Source organism: Phocoena sinus, chromosome 2, assembly GCF_008692025.1.
Source record: "Phocoena sinus isolate mPhoSin1 chromosome 2, mPhoSin1.pri, whole genome shotgun sequence".
In the NCBI taxonomy this organism is placed as follows: domain Eukaryota; kingdom Metazoa; phylum Chordata; class Mammalia; order Artiodactyla; family Phocoenidae; genus Phocoena; species Phocoena sinus.
The window spans coordinates 163,133,487-163,154,443 of record NC_045764.1 but is presented as its reverse complement, the minus strand read 5'-3'; the positions used below and the strand labels follow the sequence as shown (position 1 = coordinate 163,154,443).

At 37.8% G+C, this 20,957-nt stretch overlaps 1 protein-coding gene across 3 annotated transcripts in view; it reads left to right on the top strand.

Annotated features, from left to right (window-relative positions):
* The window catches only part of EML5 (EMAP like 5), a 172,045-nt gene that overhangs the window by 137,148 nt on the left and 13,940 nt on the right, over window positions 1–20,957 (top strand). For 2 of the 3 annotated variants that reach the window (XM_032621288.1, XM_032621289.1), the window contains 3 exons: window positions 1,987–2,085; window positions 14,637–14,657; window positions 20,388–20,561. In XM_032621288.1, the coding sequence (XP_032477179.1) occupies window positions 1,987–2,085; window positions 14,637–14,657; window positions 20,388–20,561 (294 nt within the window). The remainder of the gene's footprint in view (window positions 1–1,986; window positions 2,086–14,636; window positions 14,658–20,387; window positions 20,562–20,957) is intronic. The other variant, XM_032621290.1, reaches the window with a different exon arrangement.

The following is a 20,957-nucleotide window of genomic DNA, read 5'->3' as shown; positions in this document are numbered from 1 at the left end:
ACTTTATTCTATTTCCCCATAACCTAAACGCATAAGTGGATGGTTTGGATGGTTGTCTTTGACGGTTAGTGACTGAAAGCAGCACGTTGGATGAGTGATTGCTAGGGAGCGGGGTGGAGTGGCAGTGTTCACACTGAGCCCTCGGAAAGCCGAGGAGGTTAACTAAGAAAGCTACTTGCCGGTGACTTGACTGATGATACCTTGTTAGATTCAAGAAAATGAGAAAATATTTCCTGATTTCTCTTTAACTGATTGGATTGTTGAAAAGCAAAGAAAGTTCTCTGAGCATCATTTGATGACCAATGATGTGATAATTCTACTAGTAATACTCAGTATTAATTTTGAATTCTATTTTATTACATATAGTTGTAAACTTCATAAAAGTTTAAAAGTTAGAAGTAAAAATATAGATTATCTAGTCCAAACATTTCTGGCTTTTTCCTCTGGTAGCTTCATTCTAATTAGGTAGAGTGGATTATGTGAGTCATAATCCCCCAACCCCTGGTCAGTATTAATAATTAATATGATATTTCTGTTTTAGTTGCCCTAGGAAAAAGATTTATCAGTACTACACAAATCAATGGCAATTTTCCATTTAATAATTTGGGTCATTTAAAAAAAATACTCTTAGAAAGAAAATCCTCTTTGAGGCTTCACTTATCCTTCAAAGAGAATAGGGACGATAACAAAAGACAAATTACATAGGGATGAAAGTATAAATACACTTTCATATTTACACTTGTAATTTTCTTTATTTTTAATTTCCTGATTTTTAATTAATCATCTTTCTAATGATGGGATGTAGTGAGAGATGGCAGAGGGAAGACTAAGCACCTGCTCCAGTTCTGGTTATTTGGCCTCTCACCATTATGGAGATACATTGCTATGTTTACAGTCTAAGAAGTCTTGACCTATTAGCTGATCTACTAATTGAGCCAACAGCACATATAATTACTTGTTTGTTCCTTTAACTGAACTCTCAGCCCTGGGAAATATGAAGCCCATTTCACTTCGAGAAGTTCCTTTAAAGTAATGTTAGATATGTTAAATGACATTTTAAAAATGTTTTCTTTGGTTTTGTTTTGCTTTTCGGAGGACCTAGTATTGATAGTACTCTATCATCTGGACCCAGTCTACCGTCCTGACCTCATTTCCCACCCCTCCATTTTACTTGCACAAGCCTACCTTTACTGCCTCCTGCACAATCATAGTCTGCTAAGGTCTCTTCACTGTCACTACTGCTAGAGTAATCACATTACTTCTTTGATCAGGATTCTTCAGTACCTCCCCACTGACTACAGAATAAGTATGAAATTTAATAATAGGCTTGTTTTCAAAATGCTCTGTAATTCTAGTTCCAATTTGCCTGCCCAGCCTATTTCTTACTTTTCTTTTTTGTTACCCTACACTTCAGCCAAATGAGCCATCTATATGCATACCCAGTACTTTCCTGCCTTTGTACCATTGCTTCAAGTATCCCTCTCCCTGGAAGGCCCTTCCCCACTCACATTCACATTTACAGAATCTGTCGTGTCGGTCCAGAAGTGCCATCTGCTCGTAAGAAGAAGAATCTGCTACAAATTTCCATAGCATTTTGATCTTTAACTCTCTTGTGCCACTTGATGTCTTCAACCTCGTATTACATGGTTTATGCATTTCAGGGTTCGTTACTTTAAGGATTTCTTGGTGATGTTTCCATCCTTAGGATGAAGTGTATATGTTGTGCTCAAAAAATATGTGTTGGGACTTCCCTGGCAGTCCAGTGGTTAAGACTTGGCGCTTCCACTGCAGGGGGCACAGGTTCGATCCCTGGTCGGGGAGCTAAGATCCTGCAAGCCACACGGCATGGCCACAAAAAATATATACATGTATGTGTGTTAAATAAGCAAGTAAGTTAAACACAGCAGTTTATTACTCTGTGTAAGTGCATTTGACTATTTCACCTTAAAGTTTTCAGATTTAATTCTCAAATTCTTTTTTTTCTAGGGACTCAGAGTTTTTATCAGGAACATAATGATGATATTCTGTGCCTCACTGTAAATCAGCACCCCAAATTTATCAACATAGTGGCAACTGGCCAAGTAGGTATGTTTCTATATTTTAAAAAGAAACAATTTTAATTGTCTTGTTCAAATTAATTTAATATCTTAGGAAAAAACTAAAACATATTTGTGTATTGTTCAAAATGCATTTATACATAAAGCAGATACTCAGTTTTACCATATTATTTGCTTCCAGGCACCTTTCTCTCACTTGGGTTATCTGAGTTGGCTCAGATGGTTCAGAATTAAGAAGAAGCTATTCTGTGGTAGTTGAAATAGTTGGATTCAGTCCTGTAGCAGAAATTTCTGATGAGCAAAAAGTTTTTATTCAATAGCATGTAAAGCAGAAAAGAAGAACTTTAGGAGAGAATGGTAAATAAGAGGAGCCGAGAAGTAACTGGACTGAGAGGGGGAGCACATCTGCCTCAGCAGGGCATAATCTAGAAAGAAGAGAGAAACCGAGTCTGTTCCATGTTAGTAGAGCCCTTCTGCCTTTTTCTTTGGCAGTGATCTAATTTGCCAACTTTTTTTGAAATCCCCTATCTTGCTGTTTTCTTTCAACTCTATAGAAAACTTAAACGAAGGCTGTAACTCCACAAGCAAAATGTTGAGAGGATAGTAGGTCTCTTTAGGACATATCTACCAGTCATTGATCACTATGACTACTACATAATAGACGCGGTCAGTCACATTGTCACAACCCTGGTATAATTTGTAAAAATTATCAAAATCATTGGGTTTATTGGATCTCAGTGGGCCTCAATTGCTAAGCCAGCTTTCCAGATGTCTTTTTCTTCTTGAATAAGATAATTTATGCTTCTAATATCTCCATTTTTCATAAATTACTAAACTGATCAGTTAGAAGCTTGTTCTCTGGATCAATTAGTTCTACAGTTATGCCACAAAGACCTTTGTAATCTTCCTTTCTGTAAAATTTTCTACTTTTAAAAAGAAAGTAGACCAATACTTCACCTGTTATATACAAAATATTCTAATCTTTGAATATATTATTTATTTATTTATCGATATATAGTTGATTTACAATGTTGTGTTAGATTCTGGTATACAGCAAAGTGATTGAGTTATATATAAATGTATATATTCTTTTTCACGTTCTTTTCCATTATGATTTATCACAGGATATTGAATATAGTTCCCAAGGTCCTATACAGTAGGACCTTGTTTTTTATCTGTCTTATATATAGTAGTTTGTATCTGCTAATCCCAAACTCCTAATTTATCCCTCCCCCACCCCCTTTCTCCTTTGGTAGCCATCAGTTTGTTCTCTATGTCTGTGAGTCTGTTTCTGTTTCGTAAATAAGTTCATTTGTGTCATATTTTAGATTCCACATGTGATGTATGGTATTTGTCTTTCTCTTTCTGACTTACTTCACTTAGTGTGATAATCTGTAGATCCATCCATATTGCTGCAAATGGCATTATTTCATTCCTTTTTATGGCTGAGTAGTATTCCATTGTGTATATATACCACATCTTCTTTATTCATTCATCTGTTGATGGACATTTAAGTGGCTTCCATGTCTTGGCTATTGTAAATAGTGCTACTGTGAACATTGGGGTGCATGTATCTTTCCGAATTAGAGTTTTCTCTGGATATATGCCCAGAAGTGGGATTGCTGCATCATATGGCAACTCTATTTTTAGTTTCTTGAGGAACCTCCATACTGTTTTCCATAGTGGCTGCACCAATTTACATTCCCACCAGTAGTGTAGAAGGGTTCCCTTTTCTCCACATCCTATCCAGCATTTATTAGTGGTAGACTTTTTGATGATAGCCATTCTGACCAGTATCAGGTGATACCTCATTATAGTCTTGATTTGCATTTCTCTGATAATTAGTGATTTGAGCATCTTTTCATGTGCCTGTTGGCCATCTGTATGTCTTCTTTGGAGAAATGTCTGTTTAGGTCTTCTGCCCAAGTTTTGATTGGGTTGTTCATTTTTTTGTTATTCAGTTGTATGAGCTGTTTGTATATTTTGGAAGTTAAGCCCTGTTGGTCGAATCATTTGCAAATATTTTCACACAGTCCATAGGTTGTCTTTTCATTTTATTTATGGTTTCCTTTGCTATGCAAAAGCTTATAAGTTTGCATAGGTCCCATTTGTTTATTTTTGCTTTTATTTCTATTGCCTTGGGAAACTGACCTAAGAAAACATTGGTACAATTTATGTCAGAGAATGTTTTGCCTGTGGTTTCTTCTAAGAGTTTTACAGTGTCATGTCTTAAATTTAAGTTTTTAAGGTATTTTGAGTTTATTTTTGTGTATAATGTGAGGATGTGCTCTAACTTCGTTGATTTACATGCAGCTGCCCAGCTTTCCCAACACCACTTGCTGAAGAAACTGTCTTTTCTCCATTGTATATTCTTGTCTCCTTGTCTAAGATTAATTGACTGTAGGTGTGTGGGTTTATTTCTACACTCCCTGTTCTGTTCCATTGATCCATATGTCTGGTTTTTGTGCCAGTACTATGCTGTTTTGATTACTGTAGCTTTGTAGCATTGTCTGAAGTCTGGGAGGGTTATGCCTCCTGCTTTGTTCTTTTTCCTCAGGATTGCTTTGGCAATTCTAGGTCTTTTATGGTCACACATAAATGTTAGGATTATTTGTTCTAGTTCTGTGAAAAATGTTATGGGTAATTTCATAGTGATCACATTAAATCTGTAGATTGCTTTGGGTAGTATGGCCATTTTAATGATACTAATTCTTCCAATCCAAGGGCATGGTATATCTTTCAATTCTTTAAATCATCTTCAATTTCCTTAATCAGTGTGTTTTAGTTCTCAGCATATTAAGTCTTTCACCTCCTTGGTCAGGTTTATTCCTAAGTAATTTTTTTTATGCGATTTTAAAAGAGAATGTGTGAGCTTCCCTGGTGGCGCAGTGGTTAAGAATCCACCTGCCAATGCAGGGGACATGGGTTCAAGCCCTGGTCCAGGAAGACCCCACATGCCGCAGAGCTACTAAGCCCATGCGTACAACTACTGAGCCTGTGCTCTAGAGCCTGCGAGCCACAACTACTGAGCCCGCACGCCTAGAGCCCATGCTCTGCAACAAGAGAAGCCACCACAGTGAGAAGCCCGCGCACCACAAAGAAGAGTAGCCCCCGCTTGCTGCAACTAGAGAAAGCCCATGCGCAGCGATGAAGACCCAATGCAGCTATAAATAAATAAATAAATTTATTTTCTTAATGTGTTTTTACTTTCCCTTTCTGATATTTCGTTGTTAATGTAAGAAATGGCAACAGATTTCTGTATGTTAATCTTGTATCCTGCTACCTTGCTGAATTCATTTATCAGTTCTAGTAGTTTTGTGTAGAGGCTTTAGGGTTTTCTGTATATATTATGTCATCGGCATATGACAGTTTTACCTCTTCTCTTCCAATTTGGATACCTTTTATTTCCTTTTCTTGTCTGATTGCTGTGGCTAAGACTTCCAATACTGTATTGAATAGATGTGGTGAGAGTGGGCATCCTTGTCTTCTTCCAGATTTTAGCAGGAAGGCTTTCAGCTTTTCACTATTGAGTATTATGTTGGCTGTGGGTTTGTCATAAATAGCTTTTATTACGTTGAGATATGTTCCCTCTATACCCACTTTGGTGAGAGTTTTTATCATGAATGGATGTTGAAGCATCCAAAAGCATTTTATCAAATGCTTTTTCTGCATTTATTGAGGTGATCATGTAGTTCTGTTCTGTTCTTTTCCTTCCCTTCCCTTCCCTTCTGTTTTTTTTTTCTTTCCTTTCCCTTTCCCTTTCCCTTTCCCTTTCCCTTTCCCTTTCCCTTTCCCTTTCCCTTTCCCTTTCCCTTTCCTTGTTATGGTGTATCATGTTGATTGATTTGTGTATGTTGAACCATCCTTGTGACCCTGGGATGAATCCACTTGATCAAGACCTGTGATCTTTTTTATATGTTGTTGGATTCAGTTTACTAATATTTTGTTGAGAATTTTTGTATCTATATTCATCAAAGATATTGGCCTGTAGTTTTCTTTTTTGGTATTGTCTCTTTTTTTAAATTTATGTTTTAATTTATTTTTTGGCTGCATTGGGTCTTGGTTGCTGCACGCGGGCTTTCTGTAGTTGCAATGAGCGGGGCCTACTCTTTGTAGTGGTGTGCGGGCTTCTCATTGCAGTGGCTTCTCTTGTAGTAGTTGCAAAACACAGGCTCAGTAGTTGCAGTACACAGGCCTTAGGTCACACTGGCTTCAGTAGTTCTGGCATGTGTGTTCCAGAGCATGTGGGCTTCAGTAGTTGTGGCTTGCGGGCTCTAGAGCACAGGCTCAGTAGTTGTGGCACATGGGCTTAGTTGCTTCATGGCATGTCGGATCTTCCTGGACCAGTGATCGATCCTGTGTCCCCTGCATTGGCAGGTGGATTCTTAACCACTGCGCCACCAGGCAAGTCTCTTTGGTATTGTCTGTGTCTTGTTTTGGTATTAGGGCAATGATAGCTTCATAGAATGGCTTTGGGAGTGTTCTCTCCTCTTCAGTCTTTTGGAAGGGATTGAGAAGGATCAGTATAAGTTCTTTGCGTGTTTGGTAAAAGTCCCCAGTAAAGGCATCTGGTCCTGGACTTTGGTTTGCAGAAACTTGTTCTAGGTTTTCCAATTTGTTGGCATATAATTGTTCATAGTATTCTCTTACTGTTCTTTGTATTTCTGCAGTATTGGTTGTTATTTTTCCTCTTTCATTTCTTATTTTGTTTATTTGGGTCCTCTCTCTTTTCTTCTTGGTGAGCCTGGCCAGAGGCTTGTCGATTTTGCTTACCCTTTCAAAGAAGCAGCTCTTGGTTTTATTGATTTTTTTCAATTGTTTTTTAAAATCTCTATTGTATTTATTTCCTCCATGACCTTTATTATTTCCTTCCTTACGCTGGCTTTAGGTTTTGTTTGTTCTTTTTCTAATTCTTTTTAGGTGGTAGGTTAGGTTGTTTATTTGAGATTTTTCTTGTTTTTTGAGGAAGGCCGGTATCGCTATGAACTTCCCTCTAAGAACTGCTTCTGCTGCATCCCATAGATTGTGTATGATTGTGTTTTCATTGTCATTTGTCTCAAGGTATTTTTTAATTTCCTCTTTCATTTCATCATTGATCCATTGGTTTTTTAGTAGCATGTTGTTTAGTCTCCATGTAATCATTTTTTCTCGTTTCTCTTTCTGTGGTTGATTTCTAGTTTCATGCTGTTGTGGTCAAAAAAGATGCTTGAAGTAACTTCTGTCCTCTTAGATTTGTTGAGGCTTGTTTTGTGTCCTAGTATGTGGTCAATCCTAGAGAATGTTCCATGTGCACTTGAAAAGAATGTGTACTCTGTTTGGATGTAATGTCCTAAAAATATCAATTAAATCCAACTGGTCTATTGTGCCATTTAGGATCTCCATTGCCTTATTGATTTTCTGTCTGGAATATCTGTCCATTGATATGAGTGGGGTCTCCTACTATTATTGTACTCCTGTCAGTTTCTCCCTTTATGTCTGTTAGTATTTGTTTTACGTATTTATGTGCTCCTATATTGGGTGCATATATGTTAATGAGTGTAATATCCTCCTCTTGTATTGATTCTTTTATCATTATATAGTGGCCTTCTTTATCTTTTTAATTATGGCCTTTGTTTTAAAGTCTATTTTGTCTGACATGAATATTGCTCTCCTCACTTTCTTGTCATTTCTGTTTGCATGAAATATCTTTTTCCATCCCCTCACTTTCACTCTATGTGTACAGTAAGTCCCCTATATACGAACCTTCACGTTGTGAACTTTCAAAGATGGGAACATGCCTTCCATCAGCGTCAGGTGTGAGTGAAATTGCAGCTTGCCCTCCATCTCCTATTGCTGACGATCCTTCAGCTCTACTGTCTCCTTCCTAACTCCTCTCTCTCCTCCAGTCAGTGACTCTTCTTGCCTGTTTACTCAATGCCAGCCCCTGTATGCCAGCTGTTGTACTACTGTACTTTTCAAGGTACTGTACTGTAAGATTAAAAAAGTCTTCTTTATTTTTTCTGTTTGTTTTTTATGTATTATTTGTGTGAAAAGTATTATAAACCTATTACAGTACAGTACTATATAGCCAGTTGTGTTAGTTGGATACCGAGGCTAACTTTGTTGGTCTTAAGAACACGCTCTCAGAACAGAACTTGTTCGTATATAGGGGACTTATTGTATTCTTCGCCTGAAACCACTTTCAGGTCTCTTGTAGGCAGCATATTGTAGGCTCTTGTTTTTTGTATGCAATCTGCCATTCTGTGTCCTTTTTTTTTTTTTCTTAGTGTCATGGAGACTTTTATGTTTTTCACACTGTTTTAAGGCTTTGGGTGAGATTTTTCAGGCTTAGGAGCATAATTACTAATTTACAGCTGTACTTGAGAGTACATATGATTTTCTTTTTTTTTATTGAACTATTGATATAATTGATTTACAATGTTTTGTTAGTTTCAGGTGTACAGCAGGGTGATTCAGTTATACATACACATATATCTATTTTTTTCAGATTCTTTTCCCTTATAGGTTATTATAAAATACTGAGTATAGTTCCCTGTGCTATACAATAGGTCCTTGTTGGCTATTTCATATATAGTAGTGTATATATGTTAATCCCAAACTCCTAATTTATCCCCTCCCCACTCTGTGTCTTTTGTTTGGAGCATTTAGTTCATTACATTTAAGGTAATTATTGATAGATATGTATTTATTGCATTTTAAACCTTGTTTTGCAGTTGCTTTTGTGTTTCTTCTTTGTTCCTTTTTCTTTTTGTTTTCTTGTTGTGGTTTGATGATTTTCTTTTGTATTATGCTTATGTTCTCTTCTTTTTGGTTTTTGTGAATCTGTTGTATGTTTTCGATTTGTGGTTACTCTGTTTTTCACTGTTTCTCAAGTATGATAACTCATTACTATATCTTTTTGCTTTAGACTGGTAGTCCTATAGACTCAAACACATTCTAAAAAAAAAAATTGGGAGTTCCCTTGTGGCCCAGTGATTAGGACTCAGTGCTTTCACTGCCAGGGGCCTGGGTTTGATCTGTGGTCAGGGAACTAAGATCCTGAAAGCTGTACAGTGTGGCCACAAAGAAAAAAAAAAAACCACTTGACATGTCTCAAGCATTTCATAATAAAGAATGAGCAAAGGAATAAAGAGACTTTGATACAAACAAACAAACAATCTACAAAAAATCTACATTTCTTACTCTCCTCCCACACATTATATGATTTTGATGTCATCTTTTACATCTTTGTGTTTATCCTTTTGATGTTCATTGTAGTTATTGCTTTCACAAATTTTTTTTTGATTTTTTAAAAATCTGTCTATTGGCTTATTTGATTTACTTTCCAATTGTGATTTTCTCTTTCCTGTAGATTCTTGCTTCTTTTCTATTTAGAGAAGACCTTTCAATATTTCTTTTAGGATTGGTTTAGTATTGTTGTATTCTTTTAGTTTTTGCTTGTCTGAGAAATTCTTTATCTCTCTTTCTATTCTAAGTGATAATATTTCTGGGTAGAGTATCCTGTTTTGCAGGTTTTTCCCTTTCAGGACTTTGAATACATCTTGCCACTCCCCTTCTGGCCTGCAATGTTTCTGTGGAGAAATCAGCTGAGAGCCTTATGGGTGTCCCCTTGTCATTTACTCTTTATTTTCTCTTGCTGCCTTTAGAATCCTCCCTGTGTCTTAAACTTTTGCCATTTTAGTCATAATATGTCTTGGTATAGGTCTGTTTGGGTTCATCTTGTTTGGGACCCTCTGTGCTTTCTGTACCTGGATATATGTTTCCTTCTAAAATTTTCAGCCATAATTTCTTCAAATATATTTTCAATCCCTTTTTCTTCTCCTTCTTGGAATCCCTCTTATGTGTAGATTGGGATGCTTTATATTATCCCATAGGTCTTGTATATTGCTTTCATTGTTTTTTTCATTTGTCTTTCTGTCTGCTGATCTGATTGGATGATTTCCATTATTCTGTCTTCCAGATCACTTATTCATTCTTCTGCATTATCCAGTTTGCTATTTATTGCCTTTAGCTCAGCTTTTGTCTTGGCAAATGAGTTTTCTAATTTTAATCGGCTCCTCTTTATAGTTTCTAATTGCTTTTTATAGTAATCTGCATTTCTATCAATAGCCCTTCTTCATTCCTTCAGTATTTTCATTATTTCCTTCTTGAACTCAGGGTCTAGTAAACTGGAGAGGTCTGCTTCATTCTTTGTTCTTTCAGGGGAATTCTCTTGATCTTTAAATCAGGAGTGGTTCCTCTGCTTCTTCATTTTACTCATATTTCTCTGGCTTTATGAATTTAAGAGAAACAGTTATCTACTGTGGTCCTGAAGGGCTCTTTTTATGTGGAAGTGTCCCTGTGTATGCTCCATGAGTCTAATATTTTTAGTGTGAGGGTTGTTTTTAGTATGGATACCTGCCACATCTTTCCTCAGTGTGTGTTGACCATTATCCCCTTGATAGGGGGTGTAATTGTTGTTGTGGTGACCAGAGCCTGCACTGGATGTTGAATGGGCCCTCCTCTTTGGTCTGTGCTTGTCACAGCCCTGTTGGGGGCAAGGTCTGTTTCCCACTTGTTGGAGTAGACACCCCCAGATCCATTTCTGAACTGCGGTGTGAGGTAGGCAGGGTTGGAGCAGGGAGAGGAGCCACTGAGTATTGCTTTGTAGGAGCTGTCCACCAGGAAGTGCACTCTGTGATGTTGCCTGTCACCCGTTGTGTGGATTCACAAAGTACACTGTTTTGGCACTGCCCTTGGCCCCACCTCAACCGTGGGAATTCAGGCAGTTGTCCTGGGTGTCCCTCAGATGCTGTGCTCACAAAGCCACTAGCGCAGATCCCTTGGTGCAGAACTGCTGAGATCAGGTACCGGGACTGCCAAAGTCTTGCACCTGGACCCATCGTAGAGCTACTGAGTCAGCCCAGACTGTGGAAAAGCCCACAGCCACTATTGCTGGACCCGCCCCATCCACAAGATCACCAGTAATCTGCTCGGATGTCCCACGGGCACTGAGTTTACAAAGTGCCTAAATTCACAGATCCCACAACCTCTGGGATACTCAGATTTTAGCCCTGCTTCCAAAGTCACACGGCCCCTGGGGATCGGTTTGGATTTCAGCCCTGCCTCCAAGTATGGACAATCCTCTGGTGCTTACACTCTCCCAGACCTCAAAGAGGCAGAGCTGCACCACCACGAGCACTCCAAGAATGGGAGGCTGCTATGGCAGGGGCCCTGCCCCTCCCGTCGAGCATTAACAATGGGACTTCAGTGGCAGACCCAAGCTCCTTCCTGCGCACACCCCTGATTGTGGCTTGGACCACACTTCAGCCCCTTCAGGCTGTCTCCACACAACCAACCCCAGTCCTCTCCCCAGATCTGTCCTCTGAAACCCAAGTTTCAGTGCCCAGCACCCCCGCACACACCAGCAGATGCACATCTCAGGCTGGGGAGGGCAGGGAGGTGGCCAGGACCCTCTGTATTGGTCTCTATCTGTTCCACCTGCTGTAAACCAGCTGCTCTACTCTTCTCTGAGCCTCTGAAGCTCCCTTTCTGTCCCAGCTGATCTCACCACCAGTAAAGAGACTTCCCAGGGTGAGGGAATCTTTCCTCTTTCATAGCTCTCTGCCAGGGCACAGGTCCTGTCCTGATTCTTATTTTTTTTTTCTTTCATCCTACCTGGTTACATGGTGATCTTTCTTGCAACTTTGGTTTTATGAGATCTGCTGGTGTTCAGCAGGTATTCTGTGAGAAGGGTTCCACATGTAGATGTAGTTCTGATGTATTTGTAGGAGAAGGTGAGCTCCACGTCCTTCTATTCTGCCTGTTGATCCAGCCTTTCTAATCTTTGAATATAAATACGTAGATCTAGCCCATTTTCACACTAAGTTTTTGAAATTGAAGTCTTCTTTTCACTTTGCATGAGGAATAAGAGACCAAGTTACTATTTTGGTCATGAAAGCATCATGTTTAGTGCCTCTTAGCATATAGTTATTGATCAGTTAATTTTTATTAAGTTCACTTATTCAACAAATTTACTGAGTATCTGCCACATGCAAGGTATTGTTCTTGGTGCTCGGGGTATAAGCAGCTTGCAAAAAAAGACAATCACTATGTTAGTGGAATTTACATTCTATGAATGGAATCCTAGAAGGCATGGTTCTTCCATTTCCCAGCTTTGCTCCTTCTCCTTTTCTTTCCCCTTTTCTCCCTTTAAAAAAGCAACTTTGGGGGCTTCCCTGGTGGCGCAGTGGTTGGGGGTCCACCTGCCGATGCAGGGGACGCAGGTTCGTGCCCCGGTCCGGGAGGATCCCACGTGCCGCGGAGCGGCTGTGCCTGTGAGCCATGGCCGCTGAGCCTGCGCGTCCGGAGCCTGTGCCCTGCAGCGGGAGAGGCCGCAGCGGTGAGAGGCCCGCGTACCACAAAAAAAAAAAAAAAAAAGCAACTTTGTTTAACATATTAGGGCTATAGTTTTCTCTTTTGATTAAGAAATGTCACAAATTAATCTTTCATGAAATTTGACCTCTACTTCTTTCCCTTTTTAAAATTGAGATATAATTGACATAAAATATTGTGTTAGTTTCAAATGCATGATTTGATATTTGTATTCTTTCCCTTTTGTTGAAAGGCAACACTATAGAGAATGTGGAATGGCTAATTATCTCCCCCTCTTTCTCCTTCCAAGTCAAAGTTCAGCCAGTACAGAGATGGATTTTAGATCATGTATGTAGTTCTGTGCCTTGCCCTACTTGTACCATTCCACAAGACATAAAATTCTTTACTGATGCCTAATTAAGTGTAAGAAAGACTCAAGAGAAGATCAAAGAGTAAGAGACTTTTTCTCTTCTGAACCTAAAGAAAATTGAATCAGTAGGTACTTTGCATGCCAGGCTTGTTTAAAACCCACAAAGCACGGAAACACTTTCTAAAATGTATATGGTTCTCTTTGTTAAAAAGTCATATAAATCATAGAGGAACTGAAATATTTGCTTTTGTGGTATTTTAGCCAGTTACATTCAAACTTTTCTTTTTTCTTGGAATCTCAGAGCCAAATATATCATTTTATCCATCATTAACTGTCCATCATTAGATGTTTGAATTTCCTTTTTTACATATTTGATTAAGGATCCTCCTACACGTGCTTGAACCCCATTATCACTTGATGCCTAACAGAGTAACCTAACCTCTCCTTAGGAAGCTCTGTTTGTTTGTTTTTTTTTAATAAACTTATTTATTCTATTTATTTATTTTTGGCTGTGTTGGGTCTTTGTTGCTGCACGCAGGCTTTCTCGAGTTGTGCCACTTTCTCGAGTGGCGAGCAGGGGCTGCTCTTCGTTGCAGTGTGCGGGTTCTAAGCATGCGTGCTTCAGTAGTTGTGGCACATGGACTCAGTAGTTGTGGCTTGTGGGCTCTAGAGTGCAGGCTCAGTAGTTGTGACACACGGGCTTAGTTTTTCCATGGCATGTAGGATATTCCCAGACCACGGTTCGAACCCATGTCCCCTGCATTGGCAGGCAGATTCTTAACCACTGCACCACGAGGGAAGCCCAGGAAGCTCTGTTATAAAGTGCTTCTTCATATAGAACCAAAATTTGTTTTTCTTTCATTGCAATTCACTGGTCCTCATTTTGGGGCACCCAGAATATTTAGACCTGTGATGTTTAGATCTTTGTCTGTACTCTTAATTGTCCCAGGCCCTGCAGATATTCTGGGATAAGCCTGATCGCCAAAACCAAACACCCTCAGTCTTTAAACCATTCTTCATGTGACATAGTTTCAAGTCCTCTCATCATTTGGTTGTTATCAGAGCATGTTCAAAACTAAAAGTGGTATATCCTGACTGGTCTGTTCAGCAGAGTCAAGTACTTCATTACCTTTTCTCTCATATTCCAGGTCAGGATACGATAGGTCTACATATGTCATTGAAATAATTATTTCATAGGGATATAAAGCTCTACCAAAGCACAGAACAATCATCTATTTTGAAAAGATTGCTAAATTTTTCTGCTTTCTTTCTTGCAATAGACTGTTGCTTCTAAAATTGTGGTTAATAAATATTTCCACTGCAAATATAATGAGTTTTGTGTTTTCTTTTTTGGTAATCTTTTACTCAGACAGAAAATGTTTAATTAGAAAAAATAAGAAAGGGGTTAATTTGTGGCCTGAATTAAGAGCTTTTTTTTTTTTCTTGAGTTACATGCTAACTTTTGCCATCATTTCTCTCAGAAGGTTTAGATCTAATTCTAAAGCCCAAAGGATCTGTTAACAGGGCATTTTTTAAACCAAAATAAAGTCATATCAGTTTTAAACCGTATCAATATTATTTTAAGTTGTTATGTTTAAAATTTCATGTGACTCACTATATATAAAGAAAATATTGATCCAAAGATTGAAAGGTCATATGCATAGAATGTTAATATGCATATATAATTGAAATTAGTGGCTTTACTTACAGTGTACTCAATTTTGCATAATAAAATTAATTTTTATATAACAATTATTTAAATTACTTTAAATTATCATTTTATGATAATTGAGTTTTTACAAATTTTGCTTATAGTATTTATGGATAATTATTATTCTGCTATATTTCCATTATAGGTGATTCAGCAGACATGTCAGGTAAGGAAATTAATCAGTTTCTATTTTAGTCATATTGTTAAGTAATGATAGCCCAAATTTTTATAGAGTAATAAGATACTTGAACCTATTTTGGATTTCTTTTAAATTAAGAATACAGCATTTTAATGTCATGATGCTGAGCCCTATCTGCAATAATAAGTTTTTTTTTAAAAAAAAGGTAATATATTTTGACCTTCTTAGTGTGCCCAGCATTGTTGTAAGTCATCACAAGAATTCTTCATAGTAGATGTTAACTCGCCAATATCACATAGCTGGTAAGAATAAAGGTGGGGCTAAAACTTGATCTTAAATATGAATCAATAAATTGTATTGCCTAGAAATAAAATTTTTAAAAATTTATTATTTTTATGTAACCATCTTAATTATTGCACATACTAGATCAACAGAGCATTTAAAGATTTGAAAATAACTTTTTATTATTGATTTTTTTTTTTTTTTTTTTTTTTGCGGTACGCGGGCCTCTCACTGTTGTGGCCTCTCCCGTTGCGGAGCACAGGCTCCGGATGTACAGGCTCAGTGGCCATGGCTTACGGGCCCAGCCGCTCCGCGGCATGCGGGATCCTCCCAGACCAGGGCACGAACCCGTGTCCCCTGCATCGGCAGGCGGACTCTCAACCACTGCGCCACCAGGGAAGCCCTATTATTGATTTTGACCGTGGCTTTGTGAAGTTAAAAAGCTGTTAGATGAACAATGCACGCCTGTTGTTTTTAGATATTATAATAACTAGGCTTTTTCAACTGTATTTCAGTTTACATAATATAGTAAGAATTAGCAGTTTGATAAGAAAACATTTATTTGATTTATACCAATTTATGTGATTTGTATCCATTTCCCTCCCCTTCTCCAGGGTAAAGCATGATTTTGTGATTTGACTATTTAACTACAAATTTATTCAACACAACAGGCAAGGTCCTTGCTCTCTTGGTCTACACTCAAGAGCAGGGGTTAGCAAACTACAGCCCTTGGCCCAAATCTGGTCCAGCACGTGTTTTTGTACAGCCCATGATTGAGTATAGTTTTTATTAATTTAAGTAGTTGGAAAATAACACGGGAAGAATAAAATTTCACAAAACATGAAAAGTATATGAAATTCAGATTTCAGTATCCATAAAGTTTTATTGGACAGAGCCATGCTCATTCAGTTACATATCGTCTATGGCAGCTTTTGTGCTTTAATGGCAGCGTTGAATAGTTGCAACAGAGACTGTTTACAACACTCTCATTGCTTTCCACTGCTGCTTAGCACAGTACAAATTGCAGTGATTCTCTTTTAAAACTTGACAGGTTTTGAGTGCTACGTGTATTGCTATTCCACAACATTTTTTTTGTTATTGAAGTATAGTTGATGTACATCTTAGTTTCAGGTGTACAACATTGTGATTCATTTTTTTACAGCTTATACTCCACTAAAAGTTATTACAAGATAATGGCTATAATTACCCTGTGCTATACAATATATCCTTACCTATTTTATACAAAGCAGTTTGCATCTCTTAATCTCATACCCCTAATTTGCCCCTCCCCTCTTTCCTGTCTCCTTAGGTAACCACTGGTTTGTTTTCTATGTCTGTGAATCTGTTTCTGTTTTACATATACATTTGTTTATATTGTTTTTTAGATTCTACATATAGGTCATGTCATACCATATTTGTCTTTCTCTATCTGACTTACTTCACTAAATATGCTACTCTCTAGGTCCATCCACATTGCTGCCATTTTTTTGGTTTTTAACCAGGGTATATCTATCATGTCAAAACAAGAGCGAGGAAAGGAAAAGAGACTTCGAATGTCAAACTCAAAAGGCACAGTGAAGTGTGGATTATGTTGTTATGAAATTAGTTGGTAAAACATTGTGTTTATTATGCAATGATACTATAGCTGTGCTGAAAGAATACAATATATGTCAACATTTTCACACTAAACTTTATCACAGGCTTCCCAGTTCACAGGAAAGCAAAAATCAGAAAAATTAGAAACTTTAAGACAATATCTCATCACAACAGAATTTCTTCAAAAATGTGGCTACAACCTAAGTAAGTTTCTGAATGACTCATTTGTTAGCTAATCAAGAAAAGCTGTTTATTACTGTGAGTTAATTAAATCATGTTTGATTACAATGAACAAGTGTCCAGAGAAAATAAACTTAAGACTCTTAGCTCTTTGGCAAAAACCATTGCTAAAAGAACTGAGGACATTGGGAACAACATCAATAGTCACTAAAAACAAAACCAAAAAAAGGCAGATGATTTTTAATGGTTTCCCTTGGCTCTTGATGGGTTGACAAATGTTGCCAGTTGTTTATTTGAGGAATCAGTGCAGACTTTTAAGTGACTGAAGTTTGCCTCTATAATCATTTAAGGCATTTATGGCTATTCATTGTGTTATTTGTCAGCAGGTGGTTTGTGGAAAATATTTCAATCTATCATGTGTAATTGAACTTCAGTATTTTGTTATTTAGAGTCAACAGTTAATTTTGTTTGCTCTCATAGACTTAACCATCATCAGTTCTGTTAATTTATGTTAGAAATAGAAGGTGAAAGTCCTGACTTGCCCTATCCCCACAGCAGTTCAGTGGTTTAGCAGTGGTAACATTTTAGGTTTTTCTGTTTTTTTGTTTTTTTGGCAATTTCTGTAGCTCAGAGCCAAAACTGAAATTTTTCTGAGTGAGAAGGACTGCCCTCAGTCTCTGTTATAGAAAACTCAGTGGCTTTGGAAATTAGTTTTTGCTGCATACTTGATAATGTTTCTTAATGATTCAACCTGAAATAACAGGGAAATTACAATTACAACCTGAAATTTCAGTTACAGTGCTTATATGTGAAACTTATACTGCAGGAAAGTCATTTGATGGCAACTAATCTTTGAATCACAAGTAACACCAAACTTCACTATATACTTCTCATACTGTCAAAAATTAAGATGAGAACTGAGATTCCCATTCCCACACAAATTTGCAGCAAATGTATTTTCTGGGCTCAAGTTACAGTTCCAGCAGCATTTTTTAGATCTTGATACAAGCGTAGAGAAAATTTCCATATTTAAAAAATCTGTTTAACTGTACAATTGAGGAACTTCCACCTAACCTTCAATTTAAAGTTATTATTCTGCAATGTAATACATGCTAAAATGCAAATATCAAGATAAGACTCTAATAGAATTTTCTGAATGCCTTCCAAGTGATTAATATGCTCAATTAAAATCATATGCTTTTGGGGCTTCCCTGGTGGCGCAGTGGTTGAGAGTCCGCCTGCCGATGCAGGGGACACGGGTTCGTGCCCTGGTCCGGGAAGATCCCACATGCCGTGGAGCGGCTGGGCCCATGAGCCATGGCCGCTGAGCCTGCGCTTCCAGAGCCTGTGCTCCGCAATGGGAGAGGCCACAACAGTGAGAGGCCTGCGTACTGCGCAAAAAAAAAAAAAAAAAAATCATATGCTTTTGGATGATATTCATATTTGACAGTACCTATCTGTGTGAGACATTTTCAAAGTTGAAAATTATTATAGATCATTATCAGATGAACATTTGTAATTTTTTTTAAAAAAATAAAGAACTCTGATTTTGAACCCTACTTAAGTGAATTATCCCCCCAAAAAATTTCATTCTCATTAGTAGATCTATATTATAAAAAATTTCGCTCAAGGAATTTCATCAATAAAAATTTTGTGAAAATTTGTTTTATTACACAAGTACCTGCATAATACCTTCAATTTTGTCTCTTATCTGACCCTTTACAGTGAAAGTTTGCTGACTTCTGCTTTAGAGGGAGACAGGCAATAAATAAGTACTTTTCTTCCTAAATAACATGATCTAAGATGGTGATAAATGTGATAAAAACAACAAATAGGGCGATGGCCACAAAACAGAGTGTTTTTTCAGAGGTGGTAACATTTAGCTAGGCCAGGAATGATACAAAACAGTGATACCTGAAGGGTGACCTGGGGGCTCTAGGCTGAGGCCTGGTTTGGGAATCCTACGACCACCCACACATTCAATGATTCACTAGAAGGAATCACAGGACCCGGAGATAGTTACGGTGCAGTAGCTTATTACAGTGATCAGCAAGGGAAAAAGACACATCAGGTGGAGCCTAGAGGATAGAGGCACAGGCTTTCTATGTCTCTTCCAAAACACTCCTCCAGGGCTTCCCTGGTGGTGCAGCGGTTGAGAGTCCGCCTGCCGATGTAGGGGACACGGTTTCGTGCCCCGGTCCGGGAAGATCCCACATGCCGCAGAGCGGCTGGGCCTGTGAGCCATGGCCGCTGAGCCTGCGAGTCCGGAGCCTGTGCTCCGCAACGGGAGAGGCCACAACAGTGAGAGGCCCACGTACCGCAAAAAACCAAAAAACAAAACACACTCTTCCAGGGGTCACGCAGAACCTGCTTCTTCTACCAGCAGCCAGATATATCAATGCAGGTGCAGTGTTTCTGCCCAGGGAAACCCACTGAGGACTCTGAGACCAAGGTTTTTACTGGGGGCTGGTCACATAGACACAAAGCCACAACTACTAAAATACCATAGTCCCAGAAGAAAGCAGGTATTCAGTGCCCCCCCGTGGACAAAATAACCTTATCAACATAGGGAACATTTCAAAAGTCAAGTTCTCACACACTAGCAAGCAGGCCATTCTAGTGATAGTAACCTCAGTCCTGCATCTGTTAACTCCCTCCTGGGGAGGCCCTAAAGCTGAATCAAGAAACAGGAAGGTCCGTGTGACTGCAGTAAGGCCTCTGAGATGAACCTAGAGAGGGGCAGGAGTCAGTCACGTAGGGCTTTGCCGATCATGGAGAGGAGTGTGGATTCGTGCTAAGTGCAGAGTCCATCATTGGAGAGATTAAATTTATAATAAAATTTATAATTTGAAGCAAATGCACTTCCATATTTTGATTATTTTACTAAAAGTACTTATGTTCTGAGACTGAATTAGCTGCTGAATTGACTTACCTATTCCTTTTTATAGGGTGCAATTCTTGAAAAAAGGACAGTCCAAAGCTATGGTTTTTTAACCTAGGAAATACAGAGAACTGGGAAGACTTTTTAAGCAGTAGAAAAAGGCTGGACAAGATAAATTTAAAAATCTAAAAAAAAAAACAACAAATATAATTTTTTTAAAACATTAGCAGTTTAATTTCTTCCATGAAATCCTGTTTAAAAAAAACAAAACTACTGTCTTATAAAGTGATATGAACTTAGTTTTTTACCAGATATATGCCTATGCAGTTGAAGATTTCCTTTGTGATCTATTCACGTGGTTTCCTACCTACTGCCTTTCTCAATTTGTATTCACTTTCTATCTCTCCTTCATATAACATAGGTAATAAATATATCCTGGTATTTCGTAAGTGTATAATGTTTTTATATTTCTCCACATAATTATATAAAGATTTAACGTGTATCTAAAACATACATTATTTTTTGAAAAGTTGTTTAAAGTTTTGATTACCTAATTTGCTTGTCTAAATGCTATTTTCTCAAAAGTGCAATTTGGACTATAGCCTGAGGAAGTAGTCTGTATTTTTCTCCCTTCCTTTCCTTTCTCTTCCCTTTTCTTTCTTTTTAATTCAGTCTTAGTTTTGAGCTATTTTTTATTAAGTACAGTCTTTCTTTGGTACATATTTTTCTTGTGTTTCAGAGATGAGTATGCATCAGCCTTAGAAATGGAAACATTTGTAATAGGTGTATTACAACTTTGGGATTTTATCTTTGTTTAGCTACAGCTCCTTCTATCCACATCTGGGATGCAGTGAACAAGCAGACTTTATCTATACTAAGATGCTACCATTCAAAGGGAGTGTGTTCAGTTAGTTTCAGTGCTACTGGAAAACTCTTGCTATCTGTGGGGCTAGACCCAGAACATACAATTACCATTTGGAGATGGCAGGAAGGTAGGAATTTTTTTCTTTGTAATATTAAAAAATAAAAATGGGGTGATAGGAATTTTCTATTTCATATTTGTGTTAACTTGGTGATTGAAACCGTTATTCACTATTAAGCCCTACTCAATACCCATACACAGTTGTAGGTATGTTCTACTTTCAAAACCCAGTAAAATTGTAAACAAAGTATAAACTAATGAAAGTTATTAATATTATAAATGATTCACTGTTCTTTCAGTAAGAAACTATGCATGTAAGTGTCTTGCTAATTATTATTTGGTTATAGAGGATCTTACTCAAGAATGCGATGAATTATATTGTTAAGTGATAATGGAAGGGCAATAGGGTAATATTACTTTAACACATTTCGGACAAAACTTTTCAGTTACATAGCCATTATAAAAA